The sequence below is a fragment of the Perca flavescens genome, chromosome 9 (assembly GCF_004354835.1).
Source record: "Perca flavescens isolate YP-PL-M2 chromosome 9, PFLA_1.0, whole genome shotgun sequence".
Classification (NCBI taxonomy): Eukaryota; Metazoa; Chordata; class Actinopteri; order Perciformes; family Percidae; genus Perca; species Perca flavescens.
In genome coordinates this window covers 28,799,267-28,817,036 of record NC_041339.1, presented here as the reverse complement: position 1 = coordinate 28,817,036, position 17,770 = coordinate 28,799,267, and the positions used below count along the sequence as shown (strand labels likewise).

Below are 17,770 nucleotides of genomic sequence, written 5' to 3'. Positions count from 1 at the left end.
TGTGTTGGCTTAACATTTGACATTTCAAGGTTGTTTGTAATTACTCTTAACAGACACACAAATACACACATAGACACGTGCAGGCCTGTACTCTCACTCTCAGATATACCCATCTGGACATGTACACTTGGACATAACAACACGCACATATTTGGAACTAGTTGTGACCTGTCCTTCTAAGCGCATGCTGCTTGATGTTAAATGAAGAACTTCTACCTCATATTAGCAACCTCCCTCGGGGGTTCCACCTCTGGACTCATAGCGCCATCTTGTGACTGATAACGTCTCTCTCAATATATATTATGTATAATTCCTTGCCATTTCTATGTTCTTTGATTGAAAATCCGTGAGTGAATGTGTCCCAAAACCATGTTGTTGTCTGTGATGTCAGAGCCCATTAAGTTCAGTGCTGAATGCAATGTTGTAGTTAATGCAGTTGTCAGTGATTGTGGTTGTTAGCACAAAGCACTGTATTATATTGCAGTTTCCATACATCTTCTTGTTTCCCTAAAATCTTCTCTCATTTTTGACAATGACTCTCGCTGGCTCTTTACATAATGTGAACCGTGACAACATTTCACTGTTTTTCCCGCTCTTTTATTTTCCATTTTGTTCAATTAATCCAACTTCACTCTTTAAATACCTCATTTACACAGTTTGAGACATTTAAGATATAGTTTTTATTTTTATTTTATGTCATATCTGCTCCATGAATAGAAGCAAAAAGTTATTTGAGTGTTAATTATCATGAGTTAGTAAACCGATGTGTTCTACAGCTAATGGTTGATGCTACTGAATTAATTGCTACCACATCAAACTTTGACACATTAATTTCAATGCTTGGAACAAGCCGCTATCTATCACATGCTAAAGTAATGGCGTCCTCTGTCAATGTTGGACTAAACACTTTTCAACATGTTGGAAATTAGCGTGTCTTGTCTAAACTTGGCAACACAATGTTTGGACTACAAAGAGATCTGACATCCCAGGAAAGTCATTCATTTTGCATCGCATCAAAGACTTCCTGTCATGTCTGTAGGCATTTGGCAGCACTGAAATATTAGACACAGTCATCATGTTTGTGGTCGCGTTGCTAATGATGATGGTGATAATAATAGCAATGAGAAGAGGACCGTGGCCAAAGCCAAGCTTGCTGCTGATTTTCTGTGATTACATAAATGAATGACTGAAGCTACACGTAGCTCATGAGTGTGTATGTGTGTTTCCAGGGTAAACCAGGTATTCCAGGCAGCAACGGGGAGAGCGGACCCCACGGTGAACCAGTAAGTATGCTAACATCTTCTGACTGTTACATTGATGAAATATTTTAATACATTTTTAAACCCCACATGTATCCCCAAAGAGGGGATTTTATTCCTGTGCAGTAATAAATAAGATATTGTTATATGTGTATCGTTAGTCTATGGAGGGTTGGTGGTATGTACCACTTGTGCTCAATACATTTGGTCCCCCTAAATTTGCATGTGGCCCCAGCCTGGCCCCTCCATTTGAAATGGTCTGGAACTGCCACAGGAAGCTCCGATGTTGCTTTTTACAAGAAATTGATAGGGAAAAAGAGAGTTATTTAGATTTGTCTATGTCATATGTATATGTTTCTTGCTTTCTCTCTCCGTGTCCCTCACACCTTTCAGCACCTTACCTTGTGCTTCCCTTCTTGGATTAGTCTTAGTCAAATTCTTGAATTTTCCTGGAAATCGGCCGACCCCTCAGGGACATCAAGAATGTCAAACAATCAGATACAAATATTTATTAGGATAGGAGGTTCCAATAACACTAGAGGCTCGGTTTGTGTTATGGGTCTCATCTTGCCTTTGGCTGGTCTACAGTTTTACTCCAGGCATTCTCAGTTCTCCGCTTTCCCTACTCTACAGAATTAAACAGTCAACTCTGTGTGTTTGTTTTGCCATTATATGCTAGAGTTGTATATTATGTTGTACGGATGTTTTATTTCCCCTATTAACTGTAATTTCAATTATATTATTGTATCATTAAGCTAGCGTCCTTAAGGCTTCTTATGATGGTTAATGTTCTTGCAGGGACCCAAAGGACCTTCTGGAGAGGCTGGACCTGATGGAGAGCAAGGACCTGAAGTACATTACATTAAATATTTGTCACTATTCATCAATTCATTATTAGGGGTTTGGGGGTTTTATAGTTAACATTCATATGCATACAGTTCAAATTGAACATAACTCACAACCTTCGTTCCTCATCTTTGTAGGGTGGGCCTGGTGCAGAGGGGGAACCGGGTGCCATCGGAGAGCCGGGGTCAAAGGTCAGTGCTTCAGTCTCTACCACGCTCCAGCAATGTGAATAGCCGTGAACTTGCTCAGTCAGTTTGTACTTGACATAACTGTAGCCTTGGAGGAAACAACAGCTGATTGTCAAGTCTTACACTTCCTCAGATCCAAGTAGCAGTGGTTGGTGTAAGTCTGGCACTGTGCATGCACATATGTGTGTTTTGGCCTCCAGACAGCCCCATGTTGTGTTTTGTGTCCCTGCAGGGTGATGTTGGGCCTCCAGGAGCTGAAGGGGAGCAGGGACAAGAGGGAATGAGAGTGAGTAACTGCAAACAAGCCACTAATCCCTTCCTTCCTTGTGTTTGGGTAAATCTAACCCGGTCGTATATTTACTCCCCCTCATTTTGATGAGGATGTCTAATCCCCCGGCCCGAAGAAAGCAGGGCAATGGAATTGTTTTTGTCTGATGGACTATATAAATAGCACTCGGAGTCTCATCTTACTGTTTCAGCCACAGAATTTGATTCAACATTTTTCTAACAAGGTTGCTGAAACATCAAACCCCAGTGCTTTTTGGACTAATTCCAGTTTAATGGATGAAGGAAGATTAAAAGAATTAGATGATGTCTGAGAAACTGTCCATTCTGCCCTGAATTCTCTCATCATGCCTAACTGCCTACACTTGGACCAAAGATATTTGAGATCATACGTGATATTTTTCAAACACTGTCCACAATACAAATGTACAGGGTAAGTTTTATTAGTCACTGATTACAATTACTGAACATCATAGTTTCTTCTGTTTTATGGCACGCATGCTTTAGATGGTTACATGATTCTTTCCTTTGGCAAAAGAAATAAGTTTGCTCCACAAACTTGACATGTTAAACCAAATCTTAGCAGAATTAATACATCAGCATTCATGAGTGGTCATTCGGCCACTCTAGTCAAGACAAAATTCCAAATTCATCTGTTCATTACTTGATATGTTCCGATATACCGATACTACTATCGGAAAAGCCTCCGATACTGCCTAAAATGCTGGTAACGGTACTGGAAAGTACTGGAGTTTATGCACCGATCCGATACCACCTAATTAAACCCTGAAGAATATCTACGTTAAAGTAGTTTATTTATGTTCTTTTTCCTTTATAACTGACAGTCAAACTGGATAATAAAAGAAAGTTCTGTAGCGTTCATTGTTTGCGTTTGTTTCACAAAATGTTTAACCTGAGCCAGGCCGTACAACAAAGATAGAAATCATATCACATCCATACAGGGATAGTAGTATATAGTTGTTAAAACATAACAAAATATATGACACACTGGTATCGGATCGGTACTCAGTATCGGGCGATACGCAAGTTCAGGTATCAGAATCAGTATCGGGAAGCAAAAAATTATATCGGACCAATTTTTAATTCTTGCTCTACCCCTTTTAATAATCTCCTGGCTATAAGAAAAAAACGTAACACCCCCTTAAATTCTTGTTTTTGCTGACCTCCAGTGGTTTCCCTTCTCATGTTGATGCAGTGATGTACAGGTGATCTTCAGTGACATCACTGCCTGATGTGTTCACACTGCACCCTTCTGACCCCACCCGACTACACAGTGATGTTGGCTGTGGTCAGAGGTGAAACTGCCTTCAAATGTTCAGCCAGAGAGGGCAGTGGAAGATTGTTTTTCAGTCTGGTTTTAGGTAGTCTATATCCTTGACGATCGCTCCGGTGCCACAGGAAATTGAGTATAGTCTAGCTAGTGGTCTGGATGTACCCCTTGGAGATCTGAGGAGCAGTTAACCATAGTCCTCATAAATCGACCAGAGTTTATTTTCCAACACAAAGAAAGCGAAACTTTAATGGGCCCAGGATTGGAGATGCTAACATCAGCAGCAGCAACAGCTCTGTTACTAAAGATGCTCCATACATAGAATTTGCCATAACAGAGACAATAACAATGTCACAGTTCTCACAGTTCTCTTTGTTTTAAATGGTGATGCGTTTGTAGGGTCCTCCTGGTCCCCCTGGTGAAGACGGCCCTCAAGGAAAAGATGGAGCTAAGGTAAACAAGACATTACTGACTAAATCGAGCATGTAGCCAAAATGAGTTATGGATTTGTTTCTAGCAGGCCTCTCCATATGACAACAATAATAGGGAGTATTTAGTGGACTCTGCTCGCTTTAGGTCTTCAAAGAGAATAGTTCAGGATTTCAAAAAGTTAATTCAAGTCATATACTGGATATGACACCACAATACACTTATCGACTCAATTTCACACTAGATTTGAATGGGATATAAATATATATAATAAAGTAAATGAAAATAAAACCATTCCTCTAAAACCATTTGTCAGCTTCTGAACACCACGGCTTGTCTGACCTAATGACTGCTCTCTGTTGGTAATCTGAAACTTAGTGAATTAAAACTGAACTGTCTTTCACTCAGTTTTCCCTGGTTGTGTGCCTCTCTTTCTCTGTGTCTATCACACCGTCAGGGTGAGCCTGGTGAGCGTGGGCCAATTGGAGAGCCAGGGGACAAAGGAATAGAAGGAGACTCTGGGCTCATAGGACCACCCGGAGAGCCTGGGAAACAGGGCTTTCGTGTAAGTTTATATTATGTTTCTAAATAGCCAGATGCAACAATTTTAATAAAACAACTTTGGGGGAGCAATTAACAGAAATTGCTGCATGTATTGATGTTCTGATTGACTCCGAAAAGACACACTTGCATGCAGTTAAAGGAAAAAAAAACTAGATCAGAATAAAAGTTGCGGTAGATTACAGTTTTTTGCAGAACTGGTTCCTCTGGTTTTCCACTGGGGTTATTTATGTGAGACAAGAGATTGATGGATCGTAAGCATATAGCAAATGATAAGACATGGCAAAATGAATTGTACTCTTAGAATTTGAAATACATGCAACTGACGGAGCAGATCCCAAAACTGCTCTTAACCAAATAATGCCTTTGATTCCCAGTAGGGGTCATCCTTCTCTTCTACAAAGCTCTTTTTGCTACTGGGGCAGTACAATTTTATAGATTTTGAATGTTTAGTCTTGCATGATGGATGTCAGTCAAAGTCTTTGCTAAATGCTTGTGTGTTTTGAGATCCAGTTCCAGATTTATCTATAGGGGTTTAGGTGCAGAAGGGTCACAAATGTCAGGAATGAAGGCAGCTTCAGGGCACACATTCAAAGCTGTGTGAGGAAGTTTTACAAACACTCAGTCCAGTTTCCAATGTGAGCTGAGAAATCTGGTTTTAAACGGCATTGTGGACTAAAGATAATGTCTGGGGAAAAAATGCTGTAGTATCAGGAACCCGGGTTGGTGTTTCATGCGGTGCAGTTACAGTATCAAAGTATCAATACCTCTGATTATAGAATAGATTTGTAATATCTGTGGTAATCATTGAATGGATCTCCTGCTACAGGGGCCAGAAGGAAAACTAGGGGCCCCAGGGAACAGAGGACGACACGGAAAGAAGGTAAGGACCTTGTTCACCACCACTTTTCCTCTAAAGTACGTTTCCCCCTGCAATGGAACAGCAGAAAGCAAGAGGACACAGTCCAAGGCCCTTTGGTGTTCAGTTTGTTCCAGAGAACTATTGAGTCATCTTGTTTCAGCTGCTTGAGCTATCATTTGCATCAAATGTAAAGTTGACAGGAGTTCAGAGAACATGAGTCAACTTGAGAAGGAAACAAGTGACTGCAGCCAGCATTAAAGTGCTCATATTATGCTCATTTTCACAGTCATACTTGTATTTAGAGGCTATACCAGAATAGGTTTACATGGTTTAATTTTCAAAAAACACCATATTTTTGTTGTACTGCACATTGCTGCAGCTCCTCTTTTCACCCTGTGTGTTGAGCTCTCTGTTTTTGCTACTGAGTGAGGCATCGCACTTCTGTTCCATCTTTGTTGGGAGTCGCACATGCGCAGTAGCTAGGTAAGGACTACCAGCCAGTCAGAAGCAGAGTATGCGGGCATGCCATGCTAGCAGCTAGGTGAGCATTATAACATGTGTTACAAAGTGACGCACGGAACGTGTACAAAAAAGATATATAAAACAAGGAAAGGGAAAAAGCCAAAAAGCATAATATGAGCACTTCAAAGACAAATTGCCTTTTGAGCTAGTATGGATTTGTTTTCTTACTGAAGGACGATTAGGACAGAATGGATGGCTTCCTGCTGTCAAAAGAGGTTGAATGCTGACTTGCAACTTAAATGATAGTCTCCATTCTGGCTTTTTGTCATTATTGAGGTTTTTCATCCTCCAATGACATTCTGTCTCTTTCCAGGGAGAGAGAGGTCCTCCAGGTCTTGTTGGTGAGATCGGCACACGAGGAGACATCGGCCAGCCAGGCGAGCCGGGTCTGAAAGGTGCCAGGGGAACTCGAGGCACACCAGTTAGTTCCCATACTTTCTCTCACTTAATCCTGTCTCAGAATCAGACTGAAACTTATGTACAGAGATAAGTGATCATATTAGTCCAACCAAAGTCACATTTAGTCATCATCTTTTGCAGTCAATGTATTGTTAAAAGGGCTTTAAATTAACTTTTTTAATCACCAGCCAACACGGCTAGTTCATTTTTAAAGTTACCAGCCAATCTGATTTTTTCACTAGCTTTTTCACTAATTTCAACAAATTTGAATAACTTTACTTAATTTTCGCCAGATATCCGTTACCTTCTGCTTTCTTTGTGTTGGCATTTTAAACTCCGGTGGACTATCTGTCCAATCTGAGTTTTCTCTCGCACGACTAAAATAACTTTTGAACCAAAACAAATTTCTTCCCGAGGCTATTTTGCAGCAGCACCGTGGCTCTGTCCAGCGCTTAGCACTGCCCAAGACGATTGTGATTGGTTTAAAAAAATGTCAATAAACCAGAGCACGTTTTTCTCCTAACCCAGAATGCTGTAGGGACTAGCCAGACCTTCCTTCGCTGCATTGTGGGGGAAGGTCTGGCAATGCGAGACTAGATTCAGACAGACACAGTCTCACAGACTTGGCGTCTTTCTTCTCCAGCCAAACTGGCTACTTTACTTTACAATGTTACCTGCCAAAGTTTATTTTTACCAGCATTTGGCGGGTTGGGGGGTGTTAATTTAAAGCCCTGATTGTTAATAGGTTTTTTTTAATGCAAGAGAAAAGGTCTTTGGGGAAATGTCAGAAATGGTCTTTTTTCTCAGCCGGCTGGAGGACGTGTCAGTGTTTGATTGACAGCAGCTGGCAGGTTGCCAGAAGAGAAGGGAACACAAGACAAAGCTAACTAACTTGGCTGTAGCTACATGTCATGGGCTGACGGCTAGTTGTTAGTGTATAGAAGAGTAAGGACCACACCAACATCTTACTGGACTGAAGTGACATACAGGTGCATTTACATGCTGGTTAATGTCCTGTATATGAGCAACTAATTAGTTATCTTTCTAACTGCAAACTAACGTTAGCAGCGCACTTTTCCCGGTGAATGTTTGTTCAGTCGGTCGCTCGTTCAACAAGGTGCAGGACAAAACGTGCTCATGTTTGCGCAAGTTATTTAAAGCTTTAGTGCGTAACTTTCTGATATTAATAAACATCTGTTACATTCAAGCCTTTGCCAAATAAGTTGCTACCAAGCTAAGTAAGACTGTCATCTCCACACAACTCTCTCTGTATTTCTCAGTATGGCTATGTTCAGAAGATTGTGTCGTCCAGCAACTTTCGCCCGCAGAAACTCAAGTGAAGATAATTACCTGTTCTGAAGAGTCCATCATGTTTTTTTTAATCCTCCGTGTCCTCCTTGGCTACTAGCAACTGTGTGGGGGTGGTGCGCAATCACGGAAGGCTTTTATCATGTGGACGCGCCGACAGTTTTGTCGTCATTACTTAGAATTCCTCACAGAGGGCAACAAGAAATACTCACTATAGCTTTAAGGAGGAGATTTTTAGTGGGGGTAAGTCTGTGGCACTTTGTGTAGCAGGCTACCATTGAATTAATAAAAAATCTAGGGGGCACCATCATTAAACAAAAATATATAGTAGATAAATTTCTCTCTTTAAGTTTCTGATTTTTTTTCTCCAAGGAGAACACAGGACAAGTGATTTACCGAGGACATATAAATGAAATGTATAGGGAATAGTGAAAGTGTGAATGATGGAGTGGCATAATAAATGTAATGTTATTGCACATTAACAAATCCACCCTTTTGTAAATTCCAGTTAGGAGCTTTCTAATTGTATGCTATGACAACATGTCCAAATGTTTTTTGAGTATAAAAAAAAATAGCTTCAAATGCCCTTCTTTGTTCCGGGCCTGAGAAACAGCAAGAAAAGACAAGATGGGATTAGACAAAATGCCAAGAAGAAGGCATCCATTCTTTTCTTCTTTACAGGGAAAGACAGCTCTATTCTCAGCAGAACCACTAAGACCATGTTGTGATAGCTGTGGAGAAAAGATTTATATCCCTGTTGTAAAACAACTCTGGGCACAGAATTCAGTTCTTATTTGTGTCTGTTTGAGGCCAAGGTTATATTTAGCCAAAAAAGCTAAAAAAAAAAAACATTGCTAGGACTGATTCACTGTCTTATTTTGTGTGCATTTTCTGCATTGCTTCCAGGGTCAGCCCGGAGTCATGGGGATAGAAGGGCAACCAGGACTGGCAGGATACACAGTGAGTATCTCCTATCTGTTGTTTTTACGAGATCCATTTGCCAATGTACACATACATACAGTACAGTTCTTACTGTATAGTTTAGTAAACCCTAACTGGTCAAGAGTTTTGGCTTAGCACATACCACTATGCTTACATTCTTTGGTGGCTTATCTTACATCTGAGTATTACTAAGTTATCTAGATAACGTTTTTTTTTTTTAAATCCGGGAAATAAATAGTCACCTTTTGCGGTGTATCCATCAAACTTAATCCTGCTTCAAGAAACTTTATACATGCTTCAGATACAGTTCTAGACTCAACATAGCTGTTTTCAATCAAGCTTACTCACCTCCCCTGCTAGCCTTGTGCCGTAAACCTAGCATCTGCTGGCGATATCCTGGGTTTCAGTCTGGTGGAGGACACATCATCATTTTCCATTACTCATTACTGTTAATTATCCAAAATACAAGGGAAAGAAATACACAAATAACCACAAGAGCAAAGACAAGAGGTGGAATTTAACATGGTGAAGTCTACAAGCTAATTTTTCCAAGCAACTCCACAGGTGCTTGGTGTTTATATATTTTGTATTGATTTATTTGATAGGGACCATGCATATTTATGAACATTGTTGTATAAAAAACACCATGTAAATATGCTAGAATTAGTCAAAAATAACTACTTTTCTTCTGCAGTCCCTAGGCAGGTAACATAGGACTAACATAGAGACAGCCAGCAGTCATACAGCACTCATTCACTATAAATTAAAAGGTACACATAATGGTGACATATACATCTGAGACAATACTGCATACAATTTAACAGTGAAAGTGTATGGGTGATGAAATGTTTGACCATTAAAAGTGAGTGCATCTCTGGTTTTCTAGGAGCCACTGTTTTAAGTGAGTTTTAAAGGTGTTGAATGTAGGACCATCTCTTATTGGGAGGGGCAAGCTATTCAAGAGTTTACCTCCTATTATCGACAATACGTTTTGTCCAGAAGTGATGCATCTAAATGGTATCACACAGTCCCCTTTAACAGAGGCCTGTGTACTACCTCCGCTACTAACTCCTTCAAGTCTTTGGAAAAAGCCATGCAGCGGAGGAGGGGGGGGAGGGGGAAGCAAGATTATGTAACACTTTATATGCCAAACAAGCATACTTGAAATGTTTGAAATTGTCCAAGCTTGAAAATGTATGTCTCTCTAAGATATCGCAATGGTGAAATGACAATGTCTTTTTATCAAAAGTTTTTATGGCTTTTGTTGGCTAGTTATGCTAGATAATGACCAGTTTGTAAAACAATACTCAATATGTGAAAAGATCATAGTATATAAGAACAACTTGGCAGCTTTGGTGTCAAGAAAAGGCCTAACTTGTTTAAAATTCTGCAAATTGAATTGGGTTTAGGCTGTGAATGGATCTACAAATCTACAAATCTGGTCTGTAGCTACAACATTTTGAACATGCAAATACTTTAGATAAGATTATTGTATTAATATATAAGAAAATGATCAAGTATGCAGTAGGTCTCCAATCCTCCTTTTCAAACCTTGTTTAAATTCCCCTAGTATACGTAGAGTGACATTTTAAGTATCCTACTTGTATGCCGGATGACAGTTGGCAGTACTTTTAATGCATTGATCCTAAGACACATTTTAGTCATTAAGTACTGTTTTTCATACTCATTCATATGGCTCAAACTGTTGGGTAACAGCTGCGTAACTGTTGTAAGTGCAGTCCTGCGAAGAATCACTTGGAGGTGGACTTGAACATGGTTGGTGAAGTCTACAAGCTAATTTGTCCAGGCAACGCCACAGCCTGGTCAATGCCAACATCAGTGGGCTTAGGTTGCATAACTTGAACAGGAACCTCAAGTTCTTTTTGTCGCTTTTAATGAATGTGTATAGGTGTGTACTGCATGAAGGCTCTCAGACTCGGTCACACTTCACTCAGGTTGCTGAGTGATTTCTGAGTCTGTGCCAAAAACCCAAATCCTTAAGTGAAAGAATTGAAGAGCGTCTATACAAAGAGTTGTGTTTATATTAAACAGTTCTGATTAATATGCTGACAGCTGAACTCATGTTTCTCCAGGAAACATGCTGTAGCCAGTAGAAGTATGACGGCTTTCTTTGGCTACAATAATGCGCTTTCTTTTTTCTTTTTTTTAGGGTCACCCTGGCAAGCCTGGGCCCATTGGACCACCAGGGCCTAAAGGTGAAAAGGTAATACGATACCTGAACTAGTGTTTGAAAATGAATTATTTCAGTGTTTTAGGTTTTGATGTGTTTCAATGTACTGTCGGGTTGCAAAAGCTTACGTCTGCATGTGTGATTGTGTGTGTGTGTGTGTGCAATGTTTTCTACATTCCAGGGTTATCCAGGCGAGGACAATAAGACCCCAGGACTGCCAGGGCCCTTAGGTGAACCAGTAGGTCTTGCTTTCCTTTAAACTCTCCTTTCTGATCCCTAACACGTCTTGCTCTGTTTCGTCCAAGCCATTTAAATACCGGATTGACACTGGAAGGAAAAGTTAACCCCGATCAATTCCTGATTTTAGCACCAAGTCCACACATTTTATATCCCACCAGATTGACAATAATGTATGAGTGTTTCTGTTCTTAAATCTGTCACGCATATGGACCCTGATTATCTTCCTGTGTGGCTAAGATCTTGACTGTATTAATAAGCTATAAATGTTTGGCAAGGGGTGTTTACACTTCAGGGTAAAGCTTAAGCTTAGCTTTTTTTGCCTTCTTATATTCAGTCATAATGAGAATATACGTAGGTCTCATCACAATGAGCACAACTGTTCTATTGTTAAAACTAAAACAGGCTGCCTTACTGTGCATTTATACAAAACATGTGTCTCTGACAAGGGCAAGAGTTACATTGAGGCCGTCACTCACCCAAAGTTACCTCAAGGATTCTGCATCCAAGATAACAAAGTCATTCTTAGACTAATATCAAAAGAGGATCAGGACTTATCAAAGAGTCTTAGCAGCTTGGGAAAGCTCACAGGCAGTGGTGGAATGTAGCTAAGTACTTTTACTCAAGTACTGTACTCAAGTACATATGAAGGTACTTGTACTTTACTTGAGTCTATTCTTTTCATGTCATGTTCTACTTCTTCTCCACCACATTTCAGAGGGAAATATTGTACTTTTTACCCCGCTACATTAATCTGACAGCTTTAGTTACTAGTTACTTTACAGACTAAGACAAAACATATGTAGTTTATAAAATATGATGGTTTATTATAAATTAAACTAGCTGACCATATATAGGCCTACAAGTACAGCTGAAATGATTAGCTGATTAAACACTTAGTTGATTGACAGAACTGTTTTGATTGTTTCCAGTTTCTGAGGGAGTTTTGAGTTTTTTTCTGCATTGAGTACTTTTACTTTTAATTCTTTAAGTACATTTTTTCTGATGATACTGACATACGTTTACTTAAGTAACATTTCCAATGCAGGACTTGTACTTGTAACAGAGTATTTTTACAGTTTGGTATTAGTACTTTTACTTAATAAAGGATTTGAGTACTTCTTCCACCATTGCTCACAGTTATACACTACCATGACTCTTGTGCACTTTGAGACACATTTCTCAGCCCAGGACGTGACCACACAGACAGGCCTACATTAACAATCAGGGTTACTGGAAGTCGACACAGGTATAGATAGCAGCCTACCATATGAGTGGTATTGGATTATCAAGTTGGCACAGTATCGCAGTACGTAGCATGAGCAGTACAATGGTAGCCTGTGTCTTGCTGCAGCCCCTGACCAAGATTGGCTGAAAGTAAGGTTCAATGTGAAATGATGCCTTTCCATTTGATTCCAGGATAGATCCAGACTCATAGGTCACATCTATTCAATATGTTGTGTGTTGGCCTGAGAAATAACTCTGTCTTTACGTAGCTGCCCAGCTCAATTGAGGCTTTGTGGGCATAAATGAAGGCATGCATGTACAGTATGTGTGTTCATGTGTGTGCATCTATGTCTACACAGGGGCCCCCAGGAGAACGAGGAGAGCGTGGAGAGCCAGGGGATGAAGGATATCAGGTAGACCAAACTACTAAATCATCATCAGACACATCACACACTCACCACTCAGTGTGCTTGTCTACTTGATTGTTGTTCGTACTCTTTTGGTGCTCCAATGAACACTGCTCTGCTCAGGTACTGTAAGGGCAGACCACACATGTGGGAGAGGATTACCACATTCCCAGCAATAAGGCTGCGGAAATCTGGTGTTTTTGTCACTTTATGCCTCTCAGTCCCAGGCTTCTTTTCTCTCAAAAAAGTAAGCCCACAGTTGGTGTTTATATTAAGCTGTGAATGGATCTACAAATGTGGTCTATAGCGACAACATTTTGAACAGGCAAATCCTGTACAAAAGCTATTTGATTTAGACGATAACAACTGTTTTGATGTTTTATCATATATAGTATTTTCTTATCCTAGATTTGTTATCCCAGTGTATAATTCTAATTATAAGAATATTATTATATTAATATATAAGAACATTACCTAGTGTGCTGTAGGTATCCAATCCTCCTTTTCAAACCTTGCTTACATTTCAGCACTGATAAAGACTGAGAATTAGAGAGAACTATAATTATATATAAAATATTTTTCAGGGCCATGTTGGTACCACTGGATCTCGTGGAGCTATTGGACCGCAAGGCCCACCGGTAAGTCAATAAATGTCTGTAGTACAGTAGCTACAGTATATAGTAATAGTACTATATATATATATATATATATATATATATATATATATATATATGTTATCAGTTTTAACATATTTTTGGTATGTGCATTCAAATCACTGTACCAGTGGCTTTGTACCCATGGTGGCGGAGCATTAACTATAAACAGTGATGTAAAAAGACAAAACAACATACTGGCAATTGTGCTGTTCTTAGACTTACCAGTAGTGGGGCTAACTATGTGAAATATGTCAATGTGTTTTGGCTAAGGGTGAGACAAGTGTAGGGCATAGTCAGAAGGATTAGGAGCTTTTCTGTGTCCTAAGTAGACAATTTGGCATCATGGTGTCCACACAAAACTTAGGAAGCAGTGTAGATAAAGTGTAAATCCATTCATTACATTATGCAATTTGACAAGCCAATAATGTTGTTTTCCTGAAAACCTGTGAAAACCTAATTCCACCTATTTCATCATGTAAACAGAGTACGGATTCATATGACATCTTAGTTTTTTTGTTTGTTTGTGTGTTTGTCTCTCTTCAGGGATCACCAGGCCTCCCTGGAGAATCAGGCCCAAAAGGAGAGATAGGCGCTCCGGTGAGTCAATGCAAATCCCCATAGCAAGAAAATCAAACGTACAGTACATGTATGTACATCACTCATGTATAAATGTGTCATTAAACTTTTAACACAGTCCTGTCCAGCCGCTGCCAGCAGGGTTGGCTTTGGTTGGCCTGGGTTTATAAATGACACTTTGGATGAAGAAAGCTCCTTCTGTTTGCTGACAGAATGAAAGACTAACCACAGACATTTGGCCAAAGCACCTTATATTTTTTTACCTGTTACCAGATAAACACGCTAGTACAAAGACTCTGTGACCTCTGTGGTGGAATTTTAGTAAAGGAAAAAAAAAAGAAAACTAAATTCAGCGTACAGCGTGTCTGCCACACAGGATCTGCTGTATTTCTGTTTCAAATTTACGGCTTTGGTTCCTTGAGGGATAGCTTTCTAGGACTGTACATACTGTACATATCTGACTATATCATGGCCTGGAGGTCAAATATGAAAAGCAAAAAGTTTTTTTTTTCTATGTATAGAATAAGTGTATAAAGTTGATCTTATTAAATATGACAATATAACCCATTTACTCCTAAAACGCCTGCTAAAAACGCCTATAAAAACCTATATTATTCTGGGATAAATATCCTTATCTCCTGAAGGTTTTCTGAAAAAATATTAAGAATTGTCAACGTCTACCAAAATCTTAATATCTAAGCCTCTGTAACACAAAGAAACATGAAATAAAATACATTGTCAAGATAAGAATCACAGGTTTTATTAAAACATGCTCCCTTAGCACTAACATACAAACACAGAAGATTCTCAAAAACAGATGGGGTATGACGAATACCAAATGCTGCGCCACGCAGCAGCCAGCAGGAGGTTCAGAGTTGTGCAACGCAGTAACTGGCGGTAGATGTAATGTTTCGGTGCGCAGCATCCGGGACAAATGGGATAATCTAGAATTTGCTGTTATTAAAAAACAAAGCAGTGGATGTTTCCTGTGTTAGTGTTATGCCATACATTTCATTTAAACACCTCATTGTGATTTAACCTAATGCCATTGAAAACACAAGAAAAAAGGACATTCAGTGGGGATAAAAAAAGCGATAAATATAAAAGTATAGTAGTATAGTATAACCTTGTGTGTTTTTGTGAATGCTGGTGTATGTCTTGTGTGTGTTTATCCAGGGCTCGGCCGGAAAGAAAGGAGCAAGAGGGCTGAGTGGAGCTCCTGGCATCGAAGTGAGTATCACATCACCTCAACCAAATGCATGGCTGAGAGAGAGACAGCAGCAGCAGTCGTACAATTAAGAGCACTTTCCACTACGATTAGCTGTGTGATAATGATGATGCAGCTCGACATTGGGGAAACAGCTGACTGAGTAGCTTTAGCATTACCAGAGTATTGCATGTTTACAAATGAGTTACCATCACTGCATATACGAAAGGGGAGAGAAGGCAATAGTAATAAATAGATCATGTAACTTTAAAAAATGCCCTGCCGCTGTCCATCATTAGTTGATATATTGCATGGGTCACCAAATGTCAGCAGCAACAGTATTGTATTTCCTTTAAATGTCTAAATATTTCCATGCGTTACTTTCAAACTTTATTGATCTGTAATTTGGTCCTGGCAAAAGCTTTTTTTGGGCTGAGGTCTGCAGGTATGCATCTCTTTATCTACAATGGAGAATTCAGGGCAACAATTAGGGAGTAGAAACCTGGTATGGTAAGAATAGTGATATTGTGCTCATGATATGTCTGTAGATGCTCCTCAGGCTGATATTAAGATTGAGTGACATTGTCACTGTTGGAAATGTTCCAGGGATCACTTGGTTTACCTGGACTCGTGGGAATGGACGGTTACCCAGGCCTGGATGGTCCCCCAGGACTGACTGGCTTACCAGGATTTCCCGGAAAAAAAGGACGACAGGTAACCAATGACAGTATCATATAGTCAGTAATGTACTTATCTGAATATAATTGTGTGTAATTTTAATGATCTACCCGTTTAGTAAAAGGGAATGTAAAGAAAGTAATGAGTAAATGAATGGCTTCTCTTTCTTTTTACTTTCTTAGATGCATATCTAATTTTGTTATTATCTTTGGTTTAAATCAAACCCTTCTCTTCTTACCACTAACGACTATATGGATAGGAATATCTGCAACCTCTATTCTTCCTTCTGTGCTTTCTAAATAAAGGGCCATATCAATGCGTGATAATCAGAAGGCAACAACAGTTAATTAAATTGGATCTTCACACAACTAGGTCTATTCATCTTGTTTTTTCTGCAGAATATAAATTGAGTCCCCATAATGTCTTTGTTAATGGCACTTTGGCCTGCTTAAAGCTATAGTGCGTAGTTTCTGCCGCCCCCATGAGGAATGCTAAGTAATGACAACAAAACTGTTGGTGCGTCCAGTGGCCAAGGAGGACACGGAGGATTAAAAAACATGATGGACTCTTCAGAAGAGGTCATTATCTTCACTCGAGTTTCTGCGCGGGAAAGTCACCGGACACCACAATCTTCTGAACATAGCCATACTGAGAAATACAGAGTTGTGTGGAGCTGTTAGTCTTAATTAACTTTGTAGCAACTCATTTTGGCAATGGCTTGAATGTAACGAACGTTCATTAGTATCAGAAAATTAAAGCTTTAAGCAATACTATTTGGGCTATTATTTTAGAAAAAGGTTTAAGTAAGTTAGTGGGCCCTTTTAGCTAATCATATACAAAGTATTTGTCAAATATATAAAAGGCAAAGCTCCCTGATATGTTTTACCAATGTCAGTCATAACAAAGATGTCTGAGCTACACAGATGATGACAAGTGGAAAACGTGGAATTATGAGGGTGGTCGGGTTCACATTTGAAAATTATGAATCTGACTTTGTGGCTTTCACTCACGCACAGAGAAGCTCAGTTATTTGCTATGTCTCAAAACATCCTTGCTCAGCACCATCATTGTAGGTCATAAAAGGGATTTGCTTGCGTAACTGAACCTTCAAGAGGACCTGTCCTTTACTGTACTTAGTGCTAAAACTGCTGAAATACAGCTGCAGACATATAGACCTCACTACATAGTCAGCCACCATGAAAACTTGTGCCACATTGTCCCCTTAGCACAGGGATTTTTATTTGACTGCATCTGAATGCCCAATGCTTTCCTTCAGCTGCTACCATCTGTAGAGTTAAGACTGAGACATACGGCTGAGATTGACTAATCATTAAATGCATTGTTTGATTTGATTGGCTTCTTCTGGTTGCGACTGCAGTCGGTTTATCCAAATAAGTGTGCAGCCAGGGTGGATTGGGATTTCATGCATGGATTTCTTTGTCCTTTTCAGCCAAGAGTTGGAAAGCCAAGTCCTTTCTGTCTGGCTTTCATTTACATAATGTTGTGTGAAAGTCTAGTCAGTCTAATTTTGGCATCATGTTTTTCATTTTAACTGAAATGATATGGTTTCTGGCAGAGTGAGTCCTATAACTCTACTGCTCCTAAATCACACAAAATACTATGTATAATTTGAAAGAAATACACTAGCTGTGAATTTAAAATGCATGTTTAATTTTTATTCACCGAGACCTTTTATTAT

At 39.5% G+C, this 17,770-nt stretch overlaps 1 protein-coding gene across 1 annotated transcript in view; it reads left to right on the top strand.

Moving 5' to 3' along the window:
• col24a1 (collagen type XXIV alpha 1 chain) overlaps nt 1-17,770 on the top strand; it is a 117,310-nt gene that overhangs the window by 89,149 nt on the left and 10,391 nt on the right. Inside the window, exons 33-48 of the mRNA XM_028587951.1 lie at nt 1,230-1,283; nt 2,058-2,111; nt 2,243-2,296; nt 2,526-2,579; nt 4,269-4,322; nt 4,756-4,863; nt 5,689-5,742; nt 6,557-6,664; nt 8,857-8,910; nt 11,063-11,116; nt 11,265-11,321; nt 12,907-12,960; nt 13,539-13,592; nt 14,154-14,207; nt 15,363-15,416; nt 16,000-16,107. Of these exons, the coding sequence (XP_028443752.1) occupies nt 1,230-1,283; nt 2,058-2,111; nt 2,243-2,296; nt 2,526-2,579; nt 4,269-4,322; nt 4,756-4,863; nt 5,689-5,742; nt 6,557-6,664; nt 8,857-8,910; nt 11,063-11,116; nt 11,265-11,321; nt 12,907-12,960; nt 13,539-13,592; nt 14,154-14,207; nt 15,363-15,416; nt 16,000-16,107 (1,029 nt within the window). The remainder of the gene's footprint in view (nt 1-1,229; nt 1,284-2,057; nt 2,112-2,242; nt 2,297-2,525; nt 2,580-4,268; nt 4,323-4,755; nt 4,864-5,688; nt 5,743-6,556; nt 6,665-8,856; nt 8,911-11,062; nt 11,117-11,264; nt 11,322-12,906; nt 12,961-13,538; nt 13,593-14,153; nt 14,208-15,362; nt 15,417-15,999; nt 16,108-17,770) is intronic.